Source organism: Schistocerca serialis, chromosome 6 (assembly GCF_023864345.2).
Source record: "Schistocerca serialis cubense isolate TAMUIC-IGC-003099 chromosome 6, iqSchSeri2.2, whole genome shotgun sequence".
Taxonomy (NCBI): Eukaryota; Metazoa; Arthropoda; class Insecta; order Orthoptera; family Acrididae; genus Schistocerca; species Schistocerca serialis.
In genome coordinates, this window is record NC_064643.1 from 146,438,617 (window position 1) to 146,461,212 (window position 22,596).

The 22,596-nt window shown below is 41.5% G+C and overlaps 1 protein-coding gene across 1 annotated transcript; it reads left to right on the forward strand.

Annotated features, from left to right (window-relative positions):
* Positions 1-6,572: 6,572 nt before the first annotated feature.
* LOC126483848 (lysozyme c-1-like) lies at positions 6,573-22,201 on the forward strand. The gene is made up of 4 exons (XM_050107063.1): positions 6,573-6,778; positions 20,753-20,841; positions 21,619-21,679; positions 21,895-22,201. Exons 1-4 carry the CDS (start codon positions 6,637-6,639, stop codon positions 22,026-22,028), a joined length of 426 nt encoding a protein of 141 aa, XP_049963020.1. The 5' UTR covers positions 6,573-6,636; the 3' UTR covers positions 22,029-22,201.
* Positions 22,202-22,596: the final 395 nt, after the last annotated feature.

The following is a 22,596-nucleotide window of genomic DNA, read 5'->3' on the forward strand; positions in this document are numbered from 1 at the left end:
CTTAACAATATTGTCTTACATTGGCAACGTTATCAAGCAGGGGAGACTGGTGCGGCCTGTTCGTGCATCGAGACACATGTTATCGTGTTCTGATGGTCGATATACCGGGAAGCCATTAGGAAGACACTGTAGCACATTCACAAACAATTTTTTTTAAAGACCGTTGTCAGTTACAGTTCTTTGTTAACGAGCTTAGATTCTCATCCTCTACTTTTTAAAGCTCAAACAGAAGCTAAGCCTGCGTATTACATGACGAGAATCAGATCCGCCAATCACGCAAACAACTAACCGTTTTCTCGCACTAACACGTTTCATCACCTTTGTGAGATCATCAATGGATATTTTTACTCTATATTTCTCATTATTTTCTAGATTGTTTGACGTTCTAAAGGAGCAATACAAAAATGACAACACAAATAGATGAAAATAAATGTGAACACACACACACACACACACACACACACACACACACACACACACACACACACACAGGCGCGCGCGCGCGCGCACACTATGAAAGTGTGAGCGAGAGAGAGAGAGAGAGTCAGGTAAATAAATTTCAAATGAAGTGCCAGAATTATCATGGAAACAGTTGAACATCAAAAGCGACCAAGCACTGTGTTTTTTAAAGTTCAATAATTCATCTTACGATTGACGTTCTTTAAAAGCATGTTACATGCTTCCGTATGCATTTCTACAACAGATGAAGACGCTGATGAAGACAGGAACCAAGAGAAGAACTGCGTGTGAGTTATCACAAAATATTGACGCATAATATTTTCGCGTACGAAAATTTTGTTAAAAGAAAAAGCTATTTGCTAATTCGCCGCTCAAGACATAATTCCCGTGAAACTGGTAAGCTACGTAAAAACGTACGAAAGGCTCCACGGAATCTAACAGTCTAGAAATTAAGGAATATTGTAAGAGGTTACAATATCACAGGAAAGAAAAGGTATTTTAGATTTAATGTTCGTTCCAATAATTACTATTAAACATGTTCGTATGATGCAGACTTAAATAAAGTATCCAATGATGAAGGCAAAAATATGTAGAAACATGATTCAGCAATAAACAGACGGTTTGTTGCGTAATTGGTGGGTGTAAATACCAATGAATTACTTAAATTATTTTAGTATTGTAACGAATTTCAAGGTACGACATCATCGTCAGCCAAAAATTTCAATACAGAAACATTAAATATGAATATACAGGAAACACCATGTCAAACCTTTTTGTACTGAAATTTTTGACCGAAACTTATTACAATACTAAAATAATTTAAGCAAGTTAACAAATCATTTAGATTGATAGCAGTCTCTAAAATAACCAGTTGATAAATTTCAACAAACATTCACGATCGAATAACATAGTCATAAATTATTTTTATATACATTACCCATCCTAATTGCTTTCACAGCTGCGAATTATAGTTGATCAAATTGTGAAATGAAAGTCTGCAATCAGTTAGAAAATGTGACATTATTCACAACGCATCCTCTACACGAGGTGTTCATCCTCAACATGTGGTGTTCATTATCAGAAGTTTACATCGATTTTTCCCCAGTGCTCGTATGGGACAGTTTTTACAAGTCGTGTTACATGCGCACAGGTTTATTTAAAAGCATATAAGTAAGTACGTATAATTTGCAAAGTACTCTTGAAATCTACAAGAAACTATTTATTATCTTAGAAATACCAGTAACTTTTTAGTAAAGAAAACAAGAATATAGCTTTACATACTGTCAGGCATGTTTATGCTTTTAGGCTATGCACACTAACAAAATGACAGTAATGTGCAAAAAATTATTATGCAATGTAAATTCTCTGTGAATCAGCTCTAAGCAACAGCTCCTAGTATTCGTAAGTAATGTTGGGTCCAGAAATGAATGACGTGCAGTTATGACATGTGGGTATCAAGTACTGTACGATTCATTCCTTATTTTTAGCAAATTTTGAGCTATCATGCTGTATGCAAGTTACGGTTTATAAACAAATATCCAAATACATGAGTATTTAATGGCAGACTATCTATTTTTGCTAATTTGCATGAAGCATGATAATTCAAAAAGGATAAGGTTGCTCATGTCGTGCCCCTTGATGGAAAATTACTGTATTTGGCAGGGCAATTTAAATAACACAATACTTTTTGCGTACACTGAATCTCTATTTTGTAAGCTAGCAATCAACATCCGCACAACTACAAAGATCTTGTCACAAAATGCGTTTTCAACCTTTTCCAAAACTGTACCTTCAGTACGATTAAGGCGCCTGGTTTCCTAATGCGTACCGCCGATAGTCTAAACCGTACTTAGGATAAGAAATCAACGACGACAAAAAAAACATATGCCATAATGTAACAAAAGTCAAAATAGCAAATTACAAACTATAAACCTAACGTGGTTCCCATAGTTACACGTAGTGAAATTATACATGAGTAAGATAATATAAATTCTTAACAAATTAAATTGGATAACTGGCATTGGGAAAATCAGTTGGTTTGAACACAGATATCACAGGAATTGTTCTTTAGTTTAATTTCCACGCCAGCGCATAGGTCATGTACCCAACTTTTATTTTTCATACTCTTAATTATGTCTTCTTCTCGATCTTCTTTACACAGTTGACATATTATTTCATCGTTCTTGTTAAATTTTTCATCTATCCGTCTCTTTTTATAGGTTCGTGCACAGGTCTTTTCCTCTTATTTCCCTTTTCTTTGACTTTTCTTTCCTTTCTGTAAGGACTTGATGTTAATTCCGTAGTTGGTTTAGGTCGGTTCGTACTTCTCTTCATACTGTTGTTACACACGGGATAGGAAATAAAGAGTTCAAGTAAAACGTTATTTGCTGACTGTTAATTTCGGCAACGGCTGCAATATTGTTTTTGGGTCCACAATTTTGAGTCGTTGTAGAAGATCTAAACTGATCATTGCGTGGGGTTGCAACGTTGGGCGGCCTTCCAAATTTTCTCGTTGTTGCTTCAGTTCGATCAGCCGATTCTTGGTCTGATTGATCAACAATATGTACAGTAAGAGTTACAAAGTCCTCTTCTTTGACGACTTTTCTATCATTTGGACACAAGCCTGTTGCCTTAAAACCGTCTAGTGCTATGTTTTGTGAGCAGGAAATGATGGTATTCATACAATAATCACGAACCAGCTAAATTATTGGTATGTGCGATGTCCATCTAGTAAAAGCAAAATTTGGTTCTGATCCCTTTTCTTCTACTTTTATGGAATTTTCGACCCATAGACGAAACAGTTTTGATGTTACCCATCCATTTGTCGAGCACCCAAATTCTGTGTTTGGTGCAACTATAATTTTTGAAACATCATTTATTCTGCTGCGCTTAAATACTAACACTGAAGGTATGGATTCCCCTACTGCACTCATTGCAAATACACAGTTCGTTGTAAGACCCCTTTTTCCGCTCGTGATTGCGCCGATTTGATGTTTGCCTTTAGGGGCAATTACTTTAGATGATTTGTGAACTGTGGTTAACGCAGTTTCATCCACTTTATAATTCGGTCAGCAGTAAACATATCACAAAACTCATTTGTACGCTCTTTGTTAAACCTCTTCCTTCATGCCATCGATGTAGCTTAGGCAAATTGCAAGGACATAGTGGGATGATTTTTCATAAACCTTTAATACCATTTTTTACCGACTATTCTTTTTTTTCTTTATTGAATCGATGTGGTAGATGATAGATTTAGTAGGTAAGTTTCCTTAATTCGCTAATAGTCACTCCGAAGAAGCGAGACCCTATATTAATGATGTGCAGTAATAATTCAATTTCCATATCCGCTGTTATATCATTAGGTCTTTCAAATTTTCATGTCTTATCTAAACCCTTCAAATGAATACGCAGTGTAGACTTTGGTACATTACGTCTTCTACATGCTTCAATTAATCCATTTTCACCATTCTAATGTTTCAGTAAAGCTTTGTCAACATCCTCCTGCTTCCACTTATTGTAAGCTCTTTTCTTCATATTCGTCAGCTAAGACAAACGATTTCTAGTTGATATGTACTTTCCATCAACGCTTAAATCGCACCGGAACGATTGACGAATTCTCCACAGATATGACTTAAACAGAGATATCTCTACCATTTGAAATCAAAACTACTGGCATAATTTCTAGAATTTGCTTACGCTTAAATGAATGGTTGAGTACCACAAAAACAGACATGGTACAAAACAATTACGTTATCATGATATTCTTCTCCGAAACTGCTTACAACCAATCAAGAGACTGTAATAAAAAAGCCAAACGAACTTACTTTTTAATTATTTTTCTTTAATGACAGCCAGTGGTCCTCTCACTTGTTTGTGCCCACTCGCACTACTATTTAGTTCAGTTTCACGCTACTTAATGTCGCACTTTGTAATCCTCGGAGCCGGCCGCGGTGGTCGTGCGGTTCTAGCGCTGCAGTCCGGAACCGCGGGACTGCTACGGTCGCAGGTTCGAATCCTGCCTCGGGCATGAATGTGTGTGATGTCCTTAGGTTAGTTAGGTTTAAGTAGTTCTAAGTTCTAGGGGACTGATGACCTAAGATGTTAAGTCCCATAGTGCTCAGAGCCATTTGAACCATTTGTAATCCTGGGCTCAGATATTACTGGAGTACGACTTACGCTGTAAGTATCAATAGTAGGAATATAAGTCTTACACGAAATCATTTTGCCCCTGTAAGTTCATTTATAGTCAGATCAAGCTTTCGTTAAGAGAATAGGGATGAACTAAGAATAGTGAATGAAGGATTCTCATTAACTGTAGCTCTTTAAATTTTCCCACTTAGGGAACGAAATAAACCGCTGGGAAACCACAAACAGCCTTCTTTTATTAGTAATTAGTTGTCATCATACAACATATGATGTGTAGTAATAACAAATTAAGTGTTAATCCAGCTCAAAGACATTATGCCGTACATCCCCTGTGATGTAATAAATTCCTAATAGACATAAAAGAAGAAAAGTGACACATGCATTTCCGAAAATATAATGCACTCTGCACATATAACTGTACAAAACACACCACTTCAAACTGAGTTAAAAAAAAAGTGTGTGAAATCTTATGGACCTTAAGTGCTAAGGTCATTAGTCCCTAAGCTTACACACTACTTAACCTAAATTATCGTTAAGGACAAACACACACATCCATGCCCGAGGGAGGATTCGAACCTCCGCCGGGACCAGCCGCACAGTCCATGACTGCAGCGCCGCAGACCGCTCGGCTAATCCAGCGCGGCTCAAACTGAGTCTCGTGCTATTATCAACAGATTATTTGTTTTCGTGTAACTGTTGTGGTACCCGATGAGAACCTAAACAAACTGACGGCATTTCGAAATGCAGCCGGTAGGCGATAATCGAACGGTCTTTATCACTTGCTGCGTTTACGTGAGACGAAAATTGATTGTACTTCGAAAATCGTTTTCCGCTGACCAGTTTACATGTTAAGGCCTGAAGAGGCTTTGCTAGACCGGTCTAACATCGGCGTTCCGTTCGTCAGTTGTTTTCCATACACAAACTTTGGGAATCAGCTGTCCTGGTTTCTGATTTATCCAATACAACGGCTGTTTCCTTTCAGCTAAATATCGGAGTCGGAAATTTCATACTGAGTTTAGTATTTTCACTTCTCCATTGCACAAAAAAATCACACGGTCCAGATAAGCCGAAAGTTTTTAAAAACAACAGACAATGGATGAACGTTCCGAAGACTGTCGTGCGTGTACACGCGAGTGAAAATAGAGCGTGGAAGAGGAAACCTGAAGCTGTATTGGAGTGTTAACATGACCAACCACAAGTGACATTGCGAAATCTGTTTTCGAAAAAGGGGTTGGGATCCCAGTCCAAACGAAGACAATGGTTCAAAATTCTTTCTTTCTTTTGAAAACGACCTCCTCCTGAGTAGTCCCCGCCCAAAGATCCGAATGGGGGACTATTTTACCTCCGGAATATTTTACCCAAGATGATGCCATTGTCATTTAATCATACAGCAACGCTCCATGCCCTAAGGAAGAACTACGGCTGTAGTTTCCCCTTGCTTTCAGCCATTCGCAGCACCAGCACAACAAGGCCGTTTTGGTTAATGTTACAAGGCCAGATCAGTCAAGCGTGCGGACTGTTACCCCTGCAACTATTGGAAAGGCTGCTGCCCCTCTTCAGGAACCACACGTTTGTAATTTCAAAATTAAAACAAAAAATGGCTCTAAGCAGTATGGGACTTGACATCTGAGGTCATCAGTCCCCTAGACTTAGAACTACTTAAACCAAACTAACCTAAGGACATCACACACATTCATGCCCGAGGCAGGATTCGAACCTGCGACCTTAGCAACAGCGCAGTTCCGGGCTGAAGCACCTAGAATCGCTCGGCCACAGCGGTTTGCAAAATTAAAACCCTTTAACTTTTTGTGACATGGTAAATGGCGGCGTGCAGTGACAGTGTATGGGTGTACCCAGACGCAGCTTTAGTGATGCCCCTGGAGTGACGTCATTGCAGCTGTGCGTAGAAACCTGGCACGGGTGTCAGTTGAGAGCCGAGTCCGCATGTGGCGCTGTACCTGATTACGGATCGGCTCGCCGGCTGGCGACAGACGGCGCTCGGCTAGTAGTAAGGAGTCAGTACCTGTCGGGATGCGGAACGGGAAGGTTCTGGTGTTGGTGGCGGGACTGTTGGTGGCCTTGAGCGCCGTGGCACGAGGCCGCGTCATCTCCAGGTGCGAGCTTGCCAACGAGATACTCCGCCACAACGTCTCCGTGGGCCTCGTCAAACACTGTGAGTATCCAGACACCTACACGTCTCGATCTTGCAGTTGCCTGTGTGTGTGTGTGTGTGTGTGTGTGTGTGTGTGGCCGGGGGGGGGGGGGGGGGGGGGCGGCTACCACCTGAGCTGAACTCTTGCAGAAGTCGTTTTCCCGCGCAGGCTGCTTTAGTTTTGAAATAACCACTTAATTTCGTGCTTTAGCCAGCTAGTCTCGCCCCCTTGAGCGGTATGAATCTACTTCAGTTACTTGCATCACAGTAAAAAGTTGGAAGTGTATGTAAAAGTTGTAAGTGTGCGGTGCCAGAAGTGTGCACTTACCACTTTTCTGTTTTTCCCTTCTACATTCCCGATAACATGACAATGAAAATTGTAGACAATACACCTGGGATCATACCCGTACGTTACACGATACCATAAGTTGCAGATTGTTTGTATGATATATTAATGTTGTATTTAACAAAATTTTACAAATGATGAAAATGTATTTTTGCTCCAGGTTTGGGGTAAACTTCTATAGATATTGGGCAAAATTCGACACACAAAGAAATTATTAGAACAGGCTAAACGAAAATTAAATTGTATGCTTTACTATGTCAAAATCTTTACCATCATCACAAATCAAAACCACCATGTCCGCCCCCGGTAGCTGAATGGTCAGCGTGACGGAGTGTCAATCCTCTGGGCCCAGGTTCGATTCCTGGCTGGGTCGCGGAATTTTCTCCGCCCAGGGACTGGGTGTTGTGCTGTCCTAATCATCATCCTATCGTCCTCATTGACTGCAGATCGCCGAAGTGGCGTCAAAATGAAAGACGGGCAACCGGCGAACGGTCTGTCCGAACTGGGGGCCCAAGCCATACGGATAAAAAATCATCATCATTGTCTCCATCATCAACGTTTTACAACAGTGAAACACACTGTATTATCGTTATCTGGCCTTTTCTTGTCACACTTTTCCGCAGTTGTCCCAGTACAGTCGTACTCATGTTTCGTCTTCATAGTAGACTCGACGGGGCGCAAAATTATAAATTTTGGCCACCTGGTCTACGGAGAGCAGCGACCTGATACTATATTTAAGCGAAAATGAACAGTCGAGTTCGCAATAACATTTCTTTATTAACCGGTTTCGGCTCATCTACAAGCCAAAGATGGCTCCCCCTATGGCTGGTGCTAGCGGCTCCTCGGATTGTTCGTGATACCACGATTGTACACTGAGTGGTGGCTGTGGAGCCACAGGTTAAATAGTGTGCCATTCGCTGGCCGACTATGGCTTACGTCATCACCAGCTTCGTGGTATCACGAAATATCCGAAGAGCCAGCACAAGCCTTAGGGGGCAAAAATTCTGAAAATAACTTGTAGATAAGACGAAACCGTTAATAAAGAAATGTTATTGCGAACTCTCTTTTCATTTTCACTTAAATTATACTTTGATTACAAAGTTTCCAAGTAGCTGAAAAAAATTCCGTTTGTGCTTTACTGAACCCCATTATCCTTCCGATCTTGATTTTTTCCGGTTGCCTCAAACTTAAAATTATGACGAGCGATGAATGAGCCAGTCCAGTCTTTTTCTGCCACGTGGGTTTCTGCACTAAACTGGTGAGTTGCGCCATTACTTTGGGAAACTGACTTGCCAGATGTCGGAAGTGTCTAAACGTAAAGCCATAGGACATAGTATCCAGATCGTCCGACAACTTAAGTTTCCTCTGGCTCAGGAAATACTCAATTGAAACGTCCGAACGATGCTACCCCACAGCCTACCTTAAGTCTTTTACGTAGTGTGGATTAGTTACATCCATGCCTTTTAGCTGCATCTATAATGGAAAATCCATTTTCTATTAGCTTCTTAGCCTCCTCTAATGTTTTAGAAGCCAACGGCGTGGAGAACATTTTCTCTCGTAGTTTCTGTAACATGAAGTAGTCTTCTTAATACTGAACAAGCCGATGTGAAATAGTGAACTATAAATTAAGGTCCATTAAATATGTTAAATATACACGTTCAGTAGTAAAACCAAAGAAAGAGAAGACAAACGTCTTGGGGCGAAGGTACGCATCTGGACATTTACCTCAGCTAGTTCGTAGTGTCTTTGCCCCCTGCCGCTGATATCCGAACTTCCAAATCACCTGCGATATACGGTAACCTATTAAACTAACACATATGCTTAAAGAATGAGTTAGGTTATCTACTTACATATTCTTTGAGATTTTGCTAGAGCACACAAACAGCCATCAATTACATGGTATATACATAGACTCTTCCACCATAGAAGCTCGCAGCTGAAGACGCAGGGCTGCCACACTACACTCACAAGTAGGAAAACTCTAGATTCTGGTCTTTGGCCCGTGCGCAGCTTTGCCCCCGCCTGGCGTACAGCTTCTTATATTCCGCACTTCTGTGTGGAGGAAGCAACAATTGATTTCAATACGCTGATCACATCATGTGTAGTTTTATTTTAAATGTTACACTAACGTATTTTTAATCTGTTACTCGCAGTCACAGTGGCAAACGCGAATAAGGGTCGCATTTTTGCCCATTATTGCAAATCGATTTCACTTTTGAGATATTTGTGTCCGAAATTATTGTGATAGAACGAAATCATTATTAAAGACACCTTCGCATGTGTACAATATATAATGCTAATCTCAAAACATTTTTGCTGTGATGCAAGTAGGAACGCCGAAGAGGGCGAAATTGCCAGATATCTAAATCATGAAATAAAGTGTTTATTTCAAAAATAAAACAGTCTACGCGAGAAAATCACTTCCCTCAAGAAATTGACAGCGGTTGTGGACCCATAAATACCAAAGACTATAGAGCTGAATTCCATATGGGGAGTGGGGTGCTAATCCCCATGCTGGTGTTTCAAAATTACATTTCCGTGGCTCCACTAAATCACGATTTCTTTGTGCTGGTAACGGCGAATTTACCTTTCAGTTCCAGAAATGCGTTGGTGTAATGGATGGAATTTATAGCAAAACGTGCTGAAATTGATACTACGTATGGGTTGGGTTGTTTTGGGGAAGGAGACCAGACAGCGAGGTCATCGGTCTCATCGGATTGGGGAAGGATGGGGAAGGAAGTCGGCCGTGCCCTTTTCAAAGGAACCATCCCGGCATTTGCCTGGAGAGATTTAGGGAAATCACGGAAAACCTAAATCGGGATGGCCGGACGCGGGATTGAACCGTCGTCCTCCCGAATGCGAGTCCAGTATCCGGCGGGATGGTTGCATTGTGCTAGTCAGAGAAAGACAAAAATAAACAAATATGAGAAGCAACGCCTACAATCACAAATTTTCGTGTTCTGTTATGTCACACTGTACATTTCGGACCCTGTGGGTCCATCATGACGATCCGAAATACATCGTGCGATTTAATAAAGCACAAAAATTTGTGACTGAAGTCGTTATTCGTACACCCTGTGTGTTGAATACAATCAAAGCCATAGCTGCAAAATATCGACAAACCTGAAAGTACGAAAGATGTCTTTAAAAAAGTTACGATTTGCTTACAGGGTAAAACTTCACGAGAAGCTGCCCCCGCTCTAACCTTAAAGTGTTATAGTGTACCGGTACGTTGGAAATGCCTGTCGCAAGCGTTCATAGGAAATTATGGAAAAAGGGACGCCACTGAACAGAATATAAAGGAAAATGAAACTTTCAGCTTGGAACCTAACCTAGACTTCGGGTTAGACTACAGATTACTATATTACCACAAACTATATTCCGCCTTTGAGGATAAGTTATTAATAACTTTTGAACTCAGACAAATGAAAAAGTGCGGAAGAGATTAATAAAAGGAACACACACGAATCCTGTCTCAGTCGCAAATAAAATGAAAACCATGAACTGTAGCTCTTCAGCGCTCAGTACTGTAAGCACGGAACGGATGATGTGGTAAACAGGAACTGGCATAATAGATAACAGGATCACAGGCTCTGCAGAAAGAAGAGAGCAAAACAGATCAGCAATAAACTTCAGCAGAAAGTTAGCCTACACCACTAAGTACTGATAATTCTCTATACAACTGCAATAACCCATATCTCACAAGGTACATGTGTTTTAGTTGCGGCCTCCTGTAAGAATGTGACACTTTGCGGCATACGAGACGAAAGGATCCACCTAGAAAATGTACGAACTAGCAATCTGCTTGAGATACGCTATTGTCTCGTTGCGAGCGAGCAATCGAAATCTAACAGAATCGGGAAGATAAAGGGCTTTGGTGACACACTGATCTACGGCATAGCTCGGGGCCTAAGCCTGAAAGTCGATAGTTTGGTTGTCATTGCGCAAAGTCCGATAGTTTGCTAGTCAGTAAGCAAAGTCTCTTAGTGTGATGTTACGAGAACTAACATGGATAGTGTAGGTAACGACTGATATAGCCTATCATAAAAAGTTCGTAGGTTTCACTTTGCTTTGAATGGTACCTTCTGCTTTTGAGCTATTTCGACTCCGCAATAGCTTCGTATCATAAGAAGTCGTGGTGACGCATACTGGATGCAGTTTTCCGTTCCTAATGAAGGAGAAAAACAGCGTTCATGCTGATAACGAATATCTCTGGAATTTTTCTTTCTCACATACTTATCTATGATGTCTTTGTATTTCACCACACGTAACTTCCTTTGCAAGCACAATAAACATTTATTATATTTAAAGTCAGAAGAATTTGAATAGTGAGAAAATTACCATTTACATATACAGAAATTAAGATTAGTGCTTCTTTGCGTCTTATTGTTTAGTTTGTTTTAGTGCATTCGTACGTCTTTTAGCACCGTGTGACGAGTCACCGTTCTGTTTTCTTCATATTGAACATCAAATGTGGTTGAGATATGCAATTATCGATAGTTCGTCGAAGTACTAATCCTGCTGTGGTACAGTGCATCTGCATCTATTGTATGTATTATAAATCTTTGGTATTTGCCGTCATTATATTGTGATTCAGAATACACGTCTCATCGTAATTTGCTTTTTATCACAGACGGTGATGGTCTCGCCAGAACGCGTTAATGAGTGATGCATTAAACTGGGAGATAGTCTGGACAATGGTTATAAAATGTCACTGGTTCAGCCATTTGACGTATGCACACTGCTTAACTCGTTGCCAGCTGCCTCTCCTGCATTTTACACATCTTTCTTAAATCATGTTTAGTTTACCAGAATGGCAAATACGGTTTGGAATAAGAGTATGTACACTTCTTATCAACAGTTTAGTATCGTCTATATAATAATTGCCTACGCTTTTAAATCTGTTCCGGACTTAACAATAATTTATCGAGCGAGGTATCGCAGTGGTCAGACACTGGAGTCGAATTTCGAAGGACTGAGATTCAAATCCTAATTACGCTTTCCGTGGTTTCCCTAAACTGCTTAAGGCAAACGGAGGGGCAATTCCTTTGGAAAGGACACGACCTATTTTCTTCCTCAATAAGGACTTGTGTTCGACATCTGATGATCTCATGGTTGAAGGTATAAGCTCCCGTCTCCTTGGAGATTATATGGGTTAATTAATGATTATTATGTTACAATCCTCTTGGTGTAGTTGACCGTGTATATCGAGACTTCGTTCATTGTTAAATGCAATGGTGTGGTACTAACTGATGGAGACGCATTAAGAACTGGTAAAATTTAATTTATTTCCTTCATCACACTGCACAAACATAAACACACTATTATTCAAACTATGTGCCGCTACTATTAAACATAGAGATAAATCAACAACTGCCTCTGCTTGCGACTCTGCGCCACTGGGCATTGTCGCCCTCCAAAGATAACCACTTACAGATACTACACACCAGTACCCTCACAAACGGACGTCAAACACTATCTTCCTAACGATAACTTCTGTCCTCTATCTATTTAAATACCCTCCAGGAGAGTGAATATATCATCCGCAGCATATCTTCCGCGAGGGACCATAGCTACTTAGGCAAGAGTTAGTTGCTGACGTCCAATGCACAACATTATACTTAGAAGGGGAACACCAAATCGATACAATATTTACGGCACTGGCGGATGAAGTGTTAAGCAAGATGCCAACATCGACCACAATTAATGATTACAGTGCCTCTGTGTGATGTCATTTCTTATTCCCGTGAAGGAAGCATATTCGCGGTACGCTTGGCGGCATGTGAGATGTGTTCGTGGAAACAGCCAGATGTAGGCGAGGAGAATGGGATATCGCCTCTCTTTCAACAAAGTGTAAAAGCGTGGTTAGCTACAGCGATTGCATAAAACTCTGCATTGAGCTGTACTTGCTTTTGCCACACATAGAAAACAGACAAATACAATTACAAACATCTAACTACTCGAATGTGGTGCAATAAATCGTACTCATTCTCGAAATAAAGCAAATAAGTAAATACGTCGTAAGGCTTTCAGTCGTGTTAAAAACTACAGAGCAACTGAAATTTGTCCGACTTAATTCTAGGCCACCTGTTGTAGATTTGGCTGTATTGGAGTACGAGGTGCGGCTAGAAAAAAACCGGACTGATGCTGGAAAAAACATTTATTTACAATTTCAAGTTATCTCCTTCAATGTACTCTCCTCCTCGGTCTCTACACCGCTCCATACGAATTTTCCACTGTTCATAGCAATGCTGCAGATCATTTTCGGTAACTCCATACATTACTTCCGTCGCTTTTTCTTTTACTGCTTCAACAGTCTCAAATCCTTTCAAAGCTGACTTGACTTTAGGGAAAAGAAGAAAGTCACAGGGGGCCAAATCAGGTGAGTAGGGTGGATGATCTAAGATGGGAATGTTGTGTTTTGCCAAAAACGTCTTCACTGACAACGCACTGTGAGCTGGGGCATTGTCTTGGTGAAGGATCCATGACTTTTTTCTCCACAAATCGTTCCGTTTTCTCCGTACTCGCTCACGTAGGGTAGCCAGGACGCTAATGTAGTAATGCTGATTCACTGTTTGTCCCTCTGGTACTCAATCAATGTGCACAATCCCTTTGATGTCAAAAAAAACAATCATCATTGCCTTGAATTTCGATTTTGACATTCGTGCTTTTTTTTGTCGTGGAGAACCAGGAGTTTTCCAATGCATCGATTGGCGTTTAGTTTCGGGATCGTAAGTAAAAAACCACGATTCATAGCAAGTAATAACATTTTGTAAGAAGGTGGGATCACTTTCAATGTTTTCCAGGATGTCAGAACAAATCATTCTTCGGCGTTCCTTCTGTTCAATTGTGAGACACTTTGGAACCATTTTTGAACACACTTTGTTCATGTTGAAACTTTCATGAAGAATCTGCCTAACACTTTCATTGTCAACTCCTGTTAACTCAGACACTGCTCTGATTGTTAAACGGCGATCTTGTCGAACAAGTTTACCGATTTTTTCAATGTTTGCATCAGTTTTTGCTGACAGTGGTCTGCCAGTGCGAGTGTCATCACTGGTGTCTTCGCGGTCATCTTTAAATCGTTTAAACCACTCAAACACTTGTGTTCGCGATAAACAATCATCGCTGTACACTTGTTGTAACATTACAAACGTTTCACTTGCAGATTTTCCTAGTTTGAAACAAAATTTGATGTTAACACGCTGTTCTTTCTGTACACTCAACATTTTCCGACGCACAGACAAAACGTCAACTACCTAAAACAGACGCCACGGGCAGACTGAGTGCAGGAGGCAGATGAAACTCGAGCAGTAGGCGGAGCGAGAGTCACGTGACAGGCCACGCGACTTTCAGCCTTATTGCATTCGTTTTATTGTTTCACCAGTACTAGTCCGGTTTTTTTCTAGCCACACCTCGTACAACTGGAAGCTGGACAGTTGGTGCGTTGGAGGTTTGGTCAAGGCGATGACTTTATCGATGAAAGTGAAAGTAGCGATTGGTAAACATCATTAACATGCGGCTATCTGACTACCCTTTATACAAAGCAAACGAAAGCGTATAGGACTTTCTATGTGTTACTACTTATACCTTTCAATTTCGTTGAAGAAATCATAGACCATCACGAATGAAGGCGTGCTAGATACAGAGAAAAACGTATAGAAGACGATGATGACGACGACGATTAGGCAGCCCTTTCATCAGTCACATTCGTCGAAAGCTTCACTGGTACAACGGAGCAGCGATGTGAAAACGTGGCAGTCAATGATGTAGTATCTTCGGATACCACGTTGCCCCTGCTCGTGGCACAGGATTGCACGAAACGGTGTCAACTTTTGGAAAAGTGCAATACAGGGTAATCTGTCTTTCAGGACGGCGAAGGGGAACTTTAAATTATTTAAACATGAAAGGAATCTGTACATTTGGAGTGAAGAACTGGGGTACAGGTCAATGAGAGTTTTCGAAGGTCAAAACAACCTGTCAAGACAAATTTAATAATGCATAGTCTTACAGAAAATAGGTAACGATCCACGACGTTAATATACGAAAGTGGAGCGTTGAAGCAGCAATGGAGGTAGAATCAAAAATTTTTAAAGCATCTGCCGGATGTATGTATGCTTTCAAGAAGAAACATGGTACTGTATCGCAAAAAATATCTCGTGTTACTACAACTAAAAATCTACGGTAGATAACGAGACAGCCATACTTATAGCATTTGAAGAGTTTATTTCTGACACCACAGCTATTATGGACACGGTCGGCACACATAATATATTCAATATGAATCAGAGCGGCTTTAATTTGGAGAAGACGTTCGACCGCTCTGTCGTCAAAAAAGGAACGAAACAGGCCGGCAAAGTCCTGCAGTCCGTCAATAACACGATGCACATCTATACAATAGTGGTATCGGTATCTGCAGATGGGCACTTTCTGCCATCTCTGTAGTTTTCAAAAATTCGACCGGGACGTTTCGATTGTGAGTCAGGCAAAGTTTGTTTCATGCACGTAATAGTTCAGCAGTTGCCTCATCTTCTGGATGAATGAACAAGGAACATTTACGAATGTCATGACAAAAGGTGTTCTCGAAAATCGTTTGAGAAGACAGCACGATAATTTTGATTGTAGACTCGTTTTCCGCTCAGAAAAGCTTGTCAGAGCATCAAGAGCACGGAGTGAAAATCACTGCGGTTTCTGTACTGATTAAGACACCATCAGGCGCAAGAGGATACTTCCGCGTAATCGAGGGTTTTGTCCGCAGGTTTACCAACTCCGCGACACTTCTGGGCGTCGATGTGAACTTCAGCTAAGGGTACCAACAGCCTCCAAATGCGCTCTTCCTTACAGGCAGTTATGAGGACCAATATTTTGGTCGTCTACCAGTGGGCTTGGTACCGAAGTGGCTACACCCGTGACGGAGCAGATGCCTTTCAACATGTGAAATACTGTTTTTACTATTTTGTTATTGGTAACGAGCTTTGATCATTGTCTAAACTGTTGCATTTTGCGTAGAGATTCACACATGCAGTGTAAATGAATGTGTCATTAAAGAAGTAGCGTAGCGCTGTTGTAAAGCTGACACTGTTAAAGTAAAGTACATCTGCAGGAGTTCCGTAGTTCTTCAATGCGGTTTGCATGATTGAATTGAAAATCGAGAAAGTTTCCAAAATACGTTAGCCACGATCCCTCGCCCTCGTCTTTCCTCGCAACAACATCCTGCGAATACGAGGGCTGTATTTGTCACTACGTTGCACAGTAGTTCGCGCTCGGGTATTAAGCGGGTGCAACGGGGTTGGGCGAGGGCTAGCGACCAATTTAAAAGCTGTATGTTCAGTACGTCGTAACTGCGTACGATCAGAATTACGGCCCAAATTTTCTCACGATATCGGTTGCTAAGGCGGAAGTCTTTCAAGTGTGCTTTTTTTCTCCTTAAAATATGAGGTCAAATTGTTGTTTCCTTTGGATCTTCAGATTGTGATTTACAAATCGTTCGAATGGGTCTAAGCACTATGGGACTTAACATCTGAGGTCATCAGTCCCCTAGACTTAGAACTACTTAAACCTAACTAACCTAAGGACACCACACACATCCGTGCCCGAGGCAGAATTCGAATCTGCGACCGTAGCAGCTACGCGGTTCCGGACTGAAGCGTCTAGAACCGCTCTGTCACCACCGCCGGCTTACGTAATGTCTTTAGATTTGTTGCATCCTCTAGGCGTTCTGCGATTAAAATGTTCTCTCTGGTTCGCCTTTCCACAACAATTTCTATGTGAAGCTTCCAGTATAAGAACCGCTCGGCCACATCGGCCGGCTTGTAGTTTAGCACTATACCACTGAGCCACCAGGCTACAAGTATACTCAAAGCTGTCATCACATCTAAAAACTATTTCGTTGCCTCAGCACTTTTCAGTGAAGGAAAAAGTCGTTTGAATCTTCATCACCACAATTTTCAGCCACCTCGAACAAAATTCTACCCATAATCCCAGAAAATAGTGAAAAGTCAGTTTGTAATTGGGAGGACACAAGCAAGGCGATTCGCCGACAGTAAAATTATAGTGCTTTGTGGAACAGGAATATATCCAAAATTCTTTTCTATATTATAACAAAGTTTGACCCACAACTCTTTCATATACTTTTTACTGTATGCAAATGCGTCGACAGAAACAAGCCTGTTAGATAATTCAACACTGCCGTAACAATTTGATCTAATCGCCTACCTCATCTTACTACGAAAGTAAAGACCCGATGAAGTCATTTATTCAAAAGAATAATCACTTCCCCATTTCTTAATATTTCATTATGCATGAAAATATGACTTAACACAGAAACTAATTCAGTTACAGATGTTACCTATTCAAGCTCTGACCAAAGATACGAAGAGTTTTACGAGGGACGTTCAATAAATAATGCAACACATCTTATTCTGGGCCAGTTTCGGTTGAAAAATGCAGAATTTGTCATGGGACATCGTAGAATATTTCCGCTTCAGACTCTTCAGTTTCATGAAGCTCCGATATGCGGCGGGGCTACACGTAGCCTTCAAAATGGCGAGTACAACAGAGGTGCGTTCCAAGCAGAGATCTGTCATTCAGTTTCTTCTGGCGGAAACCCACAGTATCGCAGATATTCATAGGCGATTGCAGAATGTCTCCGGAGACCTGCCAATGAACAAAAGCGCGGTGAGTCGTTGTGCAAGGCGTGTGTCATCATCGCAACAAGGTCGTTCAAATCTGTCTGATTCCCGCATGGTGGACGGCCGCACACAATTTTGACTTCTGCAGTGTTGGAACGTGCGGACACTCTCACTCGAGTTGATAGACGGATCAGAATCAAACATCTCGCTGCCCACCTGGACGTCTACGGTGCTAGTGCTGACACACTTGTCAACCGGTTGGGGTACTCTAGTATGTGTCCGCTGGGTTCCTCGCTGACCAACTGAAAACCATGAATAATAACGAACGAACATCTGTGCGGAATTGTTTGCACGTTACGAGTTTAATCGTCACAATTTTTTGTTGAACATCGTCACAGGTGATGAAACATGGGTCCGCCACTTCGAACCCGAAACAAAATGCCGATCCGAGGTGTGACGCCACACCACCTCTTCTCCGAAGAGAAAGTTCAAAGCCGCACCCTCAGCTGGTAAAGTCACGGCGACGGTCTTCGCGGACCCTGAATGGGTTACTCTGTTTGATGTCCTCTCTTATGATGCGACGTCCAATTCAAGTGTCTTGTGCTGCCTTCAGGAAACTGAAGAAACGACTTCGGCTCGTTCGTTGCCACAAAAGCGCAAATGAATTTCTCCTTCTCCATGACAACGCATGGCCTCATCCAAGTCTGAGCACCCGAGAGGAGCTCACAAAACTTCATTGGATTGTTCTTCCTCATCCACCCTACAGCCTGGGCCTTGCACCTTCAGACTTCCATCTATTTGGCCCAATAAAAGATACACTCCACGGAAACCACTACGTGGGTGCTGGGGAGGTTACTGATGCAGCATGACGTTGGCCCCCACGTCGACCAGTAGAGTGGTGCCATGTTGGCACATAGGAGCTGCAAGTAAGATGGTGAAAGGCTGTCGCATTGAATGGGGATTGTTGAAAAATGGGGGTCTGAGGCCAAAAGAGTGGGGAATAATGTGCTGTACTGGAGTCCTGGATAAAACCATCTGGCTTTTAGAGGAAAAGTGTTGCATTAATTATTGAACGACCCTCGTATTCCTGCATTTTTATGTAGACTTGTCAGAGAGAAAATGTCACTTAATTTGTCGTTACTCAGAAGCCGCAAAATTAAACTGGTGCTGATAATTGCGCGTCTGGCTGGCGGATCCATACACTTCATCTCATCCACTACTTACGTTATCTCTGCCTATCGATGAGTTTCCCACTCATGACTAGGTGCCATTTTCTTTTCCGACGGTGTCCAGTGGTGAATGAATTGAAATGAAAAATAAATACACGCGTAAGAGTCAGTTTCCTCTTCAGCTTGTAACTATTCTAAAGAATAAATAATTGTTTTTCCATCTGACTTATAATTTATCGTGTTGTGAGAATAGTCTTCAAATCTTGAATTAAAAGATGTGCAGAATGCATTAGAATTTTACAAACCACTACTCAAGAGACAATGAAAAATGAGTTACCTTACCGGCCGCTGTGGCGGAGCGGTTCTAGGGGCTTCTGTTCAGAACCCTGCTGCTACTACGGTCACAGGTTCGAATCCTGCCTCAGGCATGGATGTGTGTGATGTCCTTAGGTTAGTAAGGTTTAAGTCGTTCTAAGTTTGGGGGAGTGATGACCTCAGATGTTAAGTCCCATAGTGCTTAGAGCCATTTTTTTTTAGCTACCTTACGGGATCCATCAACCATCAGCTTCAGGTCGTCCTTGTATTATTTTCCTGAGGACCACCTCAAATTGATCTTTCTCACTGCTTTGGAAAGGATACAGTTTCCTTTCTCCAAAAGCATTTGCTGCAACTTCATGTCTTCGTCATCCTTTGGTGTCCTAATTCTGTACCTTCGTTACTATTATCTACACGGACTGGCTGAAATGTCCCTATCGAAACATACGTCGATCAGCTAGTTTCCTTCTTAATTGGAATGACCGTAACGAAGCTCCTTTACAAGCCATGAACACTCTTACAATTCTGGACATTAGTGTTTCGCTCAGGTACATATGCTGTCTACGCAACCGTGATGAGTCACTTCACAGGAGCTTGAAATTTTATGGTTTTGACTCTATGTCGGCCGCAAAGATAAATGTTTTTGAAAAAGGTTCGATTCATACTGCAGTGGATCAGTTTCCAGCGTCATTATGAAAAAAAAAAAAAAAAAAAAAAAGCATTCTGAATAAGGTTTCAGTCTGCATCATTATGGAGCAAAACAGTGTCCAACGTGAAGACATCACACACGAATTGTAGGAAGACATTTTCAGCAGAATCAAATTCTGGACGAAAATTGAATCTTTCAGTCTGCAGCAGTGTGTGTCCTGTTTTTAAACTTCCTTTAAGATTAAAACTGCGTGCCTGACCAGGAATCGAACTGGGAACCTTGCCTTTTGAGGGCAGTGCTCTTATCGATTGAGCTGTGCAGGTAACTAATGAGATGCCCTCACAAGATTACTTCAGACACTACCTCTCTCCTACTTTCCAAATCCTCAGTGCTCGAAATTGAAAACGGTTGGCAAATAGAACACTAGAGGCAAAGGGATGTAACTGATGTAATTACTCGCTCAGTTTCCTAGCACAGTCTGTTTCTGTAGTCCATCAGCAGCTAGCGACAAGAATCTAACATTCGGAGCTTCTCATCACAACCAATATCGTGACGGCAAGACGCAAAAGGTGGGCAAATGGTGTTCGTAACCCATAACACAGTATGATGAAATACCGTTGGCTTGTTTTCTGTTAATTACATAAATACGTGTGCGCGCACGTAGATGTTTAAGTGTCAGACTGATATCTAGTTAAGTGAAACGATTGCTGTGCGATGACGTAAACTGCAAGTTGATGGTTCGTTCATTTTACAATTTTCCGATGTTTCAGATGAGCAAGTACTGTGTGTGTGTGTGTATGTGTGTGTGTGTGTGTGTACCTACGCACTCGAGATATGTTGTAGTGTGTCCCTTCGTTTAACACGAATCGTTTTTATCTCCAACAGGGGTCTGTCTGGCAGAGAGCGAGAGCTACCTAACTACAGATCGCGTTGGTGAAAATGCAGATCTGTCTTCAAATTACGGCATATTTCAGGTAAATATTAGGTGAAAAGAATGCGACCATGGGAAAATTATAACATTTAAATGGTTGCTTGTATGCATGATATTTTACTGTTGTCTGCTAACAGCTGAAATTAAACTGGCCAGGCGGCGGACTTTAAGGAATGAATGTTAAATACTAATACCTCAGTAGTTATCGTTAAATAACTCAGTAGTTTCTAAGGCCGTCTCACCTGTTCATCCTTAACTCATTTACGCGCTTGATCATCATCTTCTATGTCATATTCATCTTTTACGCTGACTTTCCTGCTTAATTCTCCAGACTTTTTTTGTGACCTGCCTAAAATCGGTAATCACTAATGATATCGATTGTAAGATTTCCCGTTTCCATATTTCCCGTCCTCTAATGTCACATGGCCGGTCGCGGTGGCCGAGCGGTTCTAGGCCCTCCAGTCGGGAACCGCGCGACTGCTACGGTCGCAGGTTCGAATCCTGCCTCGGGCATGGATGTGTGTGATGTTCTTAGGTAAGTTAGGTTCAAGTAGTTCTAAGTTCTAGGAGACTGATGACCTCAGATGTTAAGTCCCACGTGCTCAGAGCCATATGAACCATTTTCTGATGTCACATGTGTAGAAGGGTGGAATTAGTACTGAGTTCCTCTCTACATGTACAGAAGAACTGGCTCCCCAATATGCCAGACTATCTTGCTAGAACTTCGATCAGTTTGAGAATGACGGATGAAAGCAAGGTATTACTAATATGGCATGCAGAAGAGCGAGTCAGTGTTGGATGACAAAAATTTTTGTTGCAGATAAACCAGTACTGGTGTGGTGATTCTCTCAACCCTGATAAGTGTGACGTGAAATGCGAAGGTAAGCGACCTGTTCGTGACCGCTGAGTGTTTGCTGCTCAGCAGGGGTCACTCCACTTCTCTTTAAACATCAGAATATACAGTTCTGCGATTTTTAGTAATTACTTAAGAGTAGAGTTGAAAATTAAACACGCTGTTAAAAAGTAAAGACCCATGGGATAAGTGAAATGTTTAGCGTATCGGGATGGGTGTACAGAGTGCGCTCTCCTTTTGCAGATCTGCTCAACGAAGACCTGTACGACGACTTCGAGTGCGCTCTGAAGATCTACCGCAAGCGGCGCTTCTCAGCCTGGGACGGGTGGCGGAAAGGCTGCAAGGGTGTCCACCTGGAGAATGTGTCCACCTGCTAGACAGGGCGTGCGGTGATCTATAATTGCCAAGGGCGGATAGGCGCACTTCAGACCCGCCGTGCAGCGGGGGATGTTTGGTTGTGGCCTACAATAAGCTTCTGCAGCCAAGTTTATGCATTAACGAAACTGTCCTTGAAATAACAATACTCACAAAATAAACATAATTAAATGAATGTTATGTAACATACTATATCAATATCGTAGTGGAATACCATATCGCCTTGACTTTGACGAGAAAGATACATTGCAAACACATCACCGTACGTAGATAAATACAGTAGTTACTATACTTAGTTCACTCCATTCTCTCCTGAAACTATATTACTAAACGGATGTAGCGGGCGCACGGTTCCACTTGGATTGTCTATCTCATGGCTTCCAGTTGAAGCAAAAATCTGATTTTCAGTATTTCATATAACTACCGAACGACATCAAAAATTGCAACTATTGTCATAATCTACTCGAGATATAATCTTACGTTAAAGATCTAACACAATAAGTCAGGTGTTAAAGACAGAAACCATGTACGCCGATGTCTTGATTTTGAGAATGACAGCACTTAGCGGCT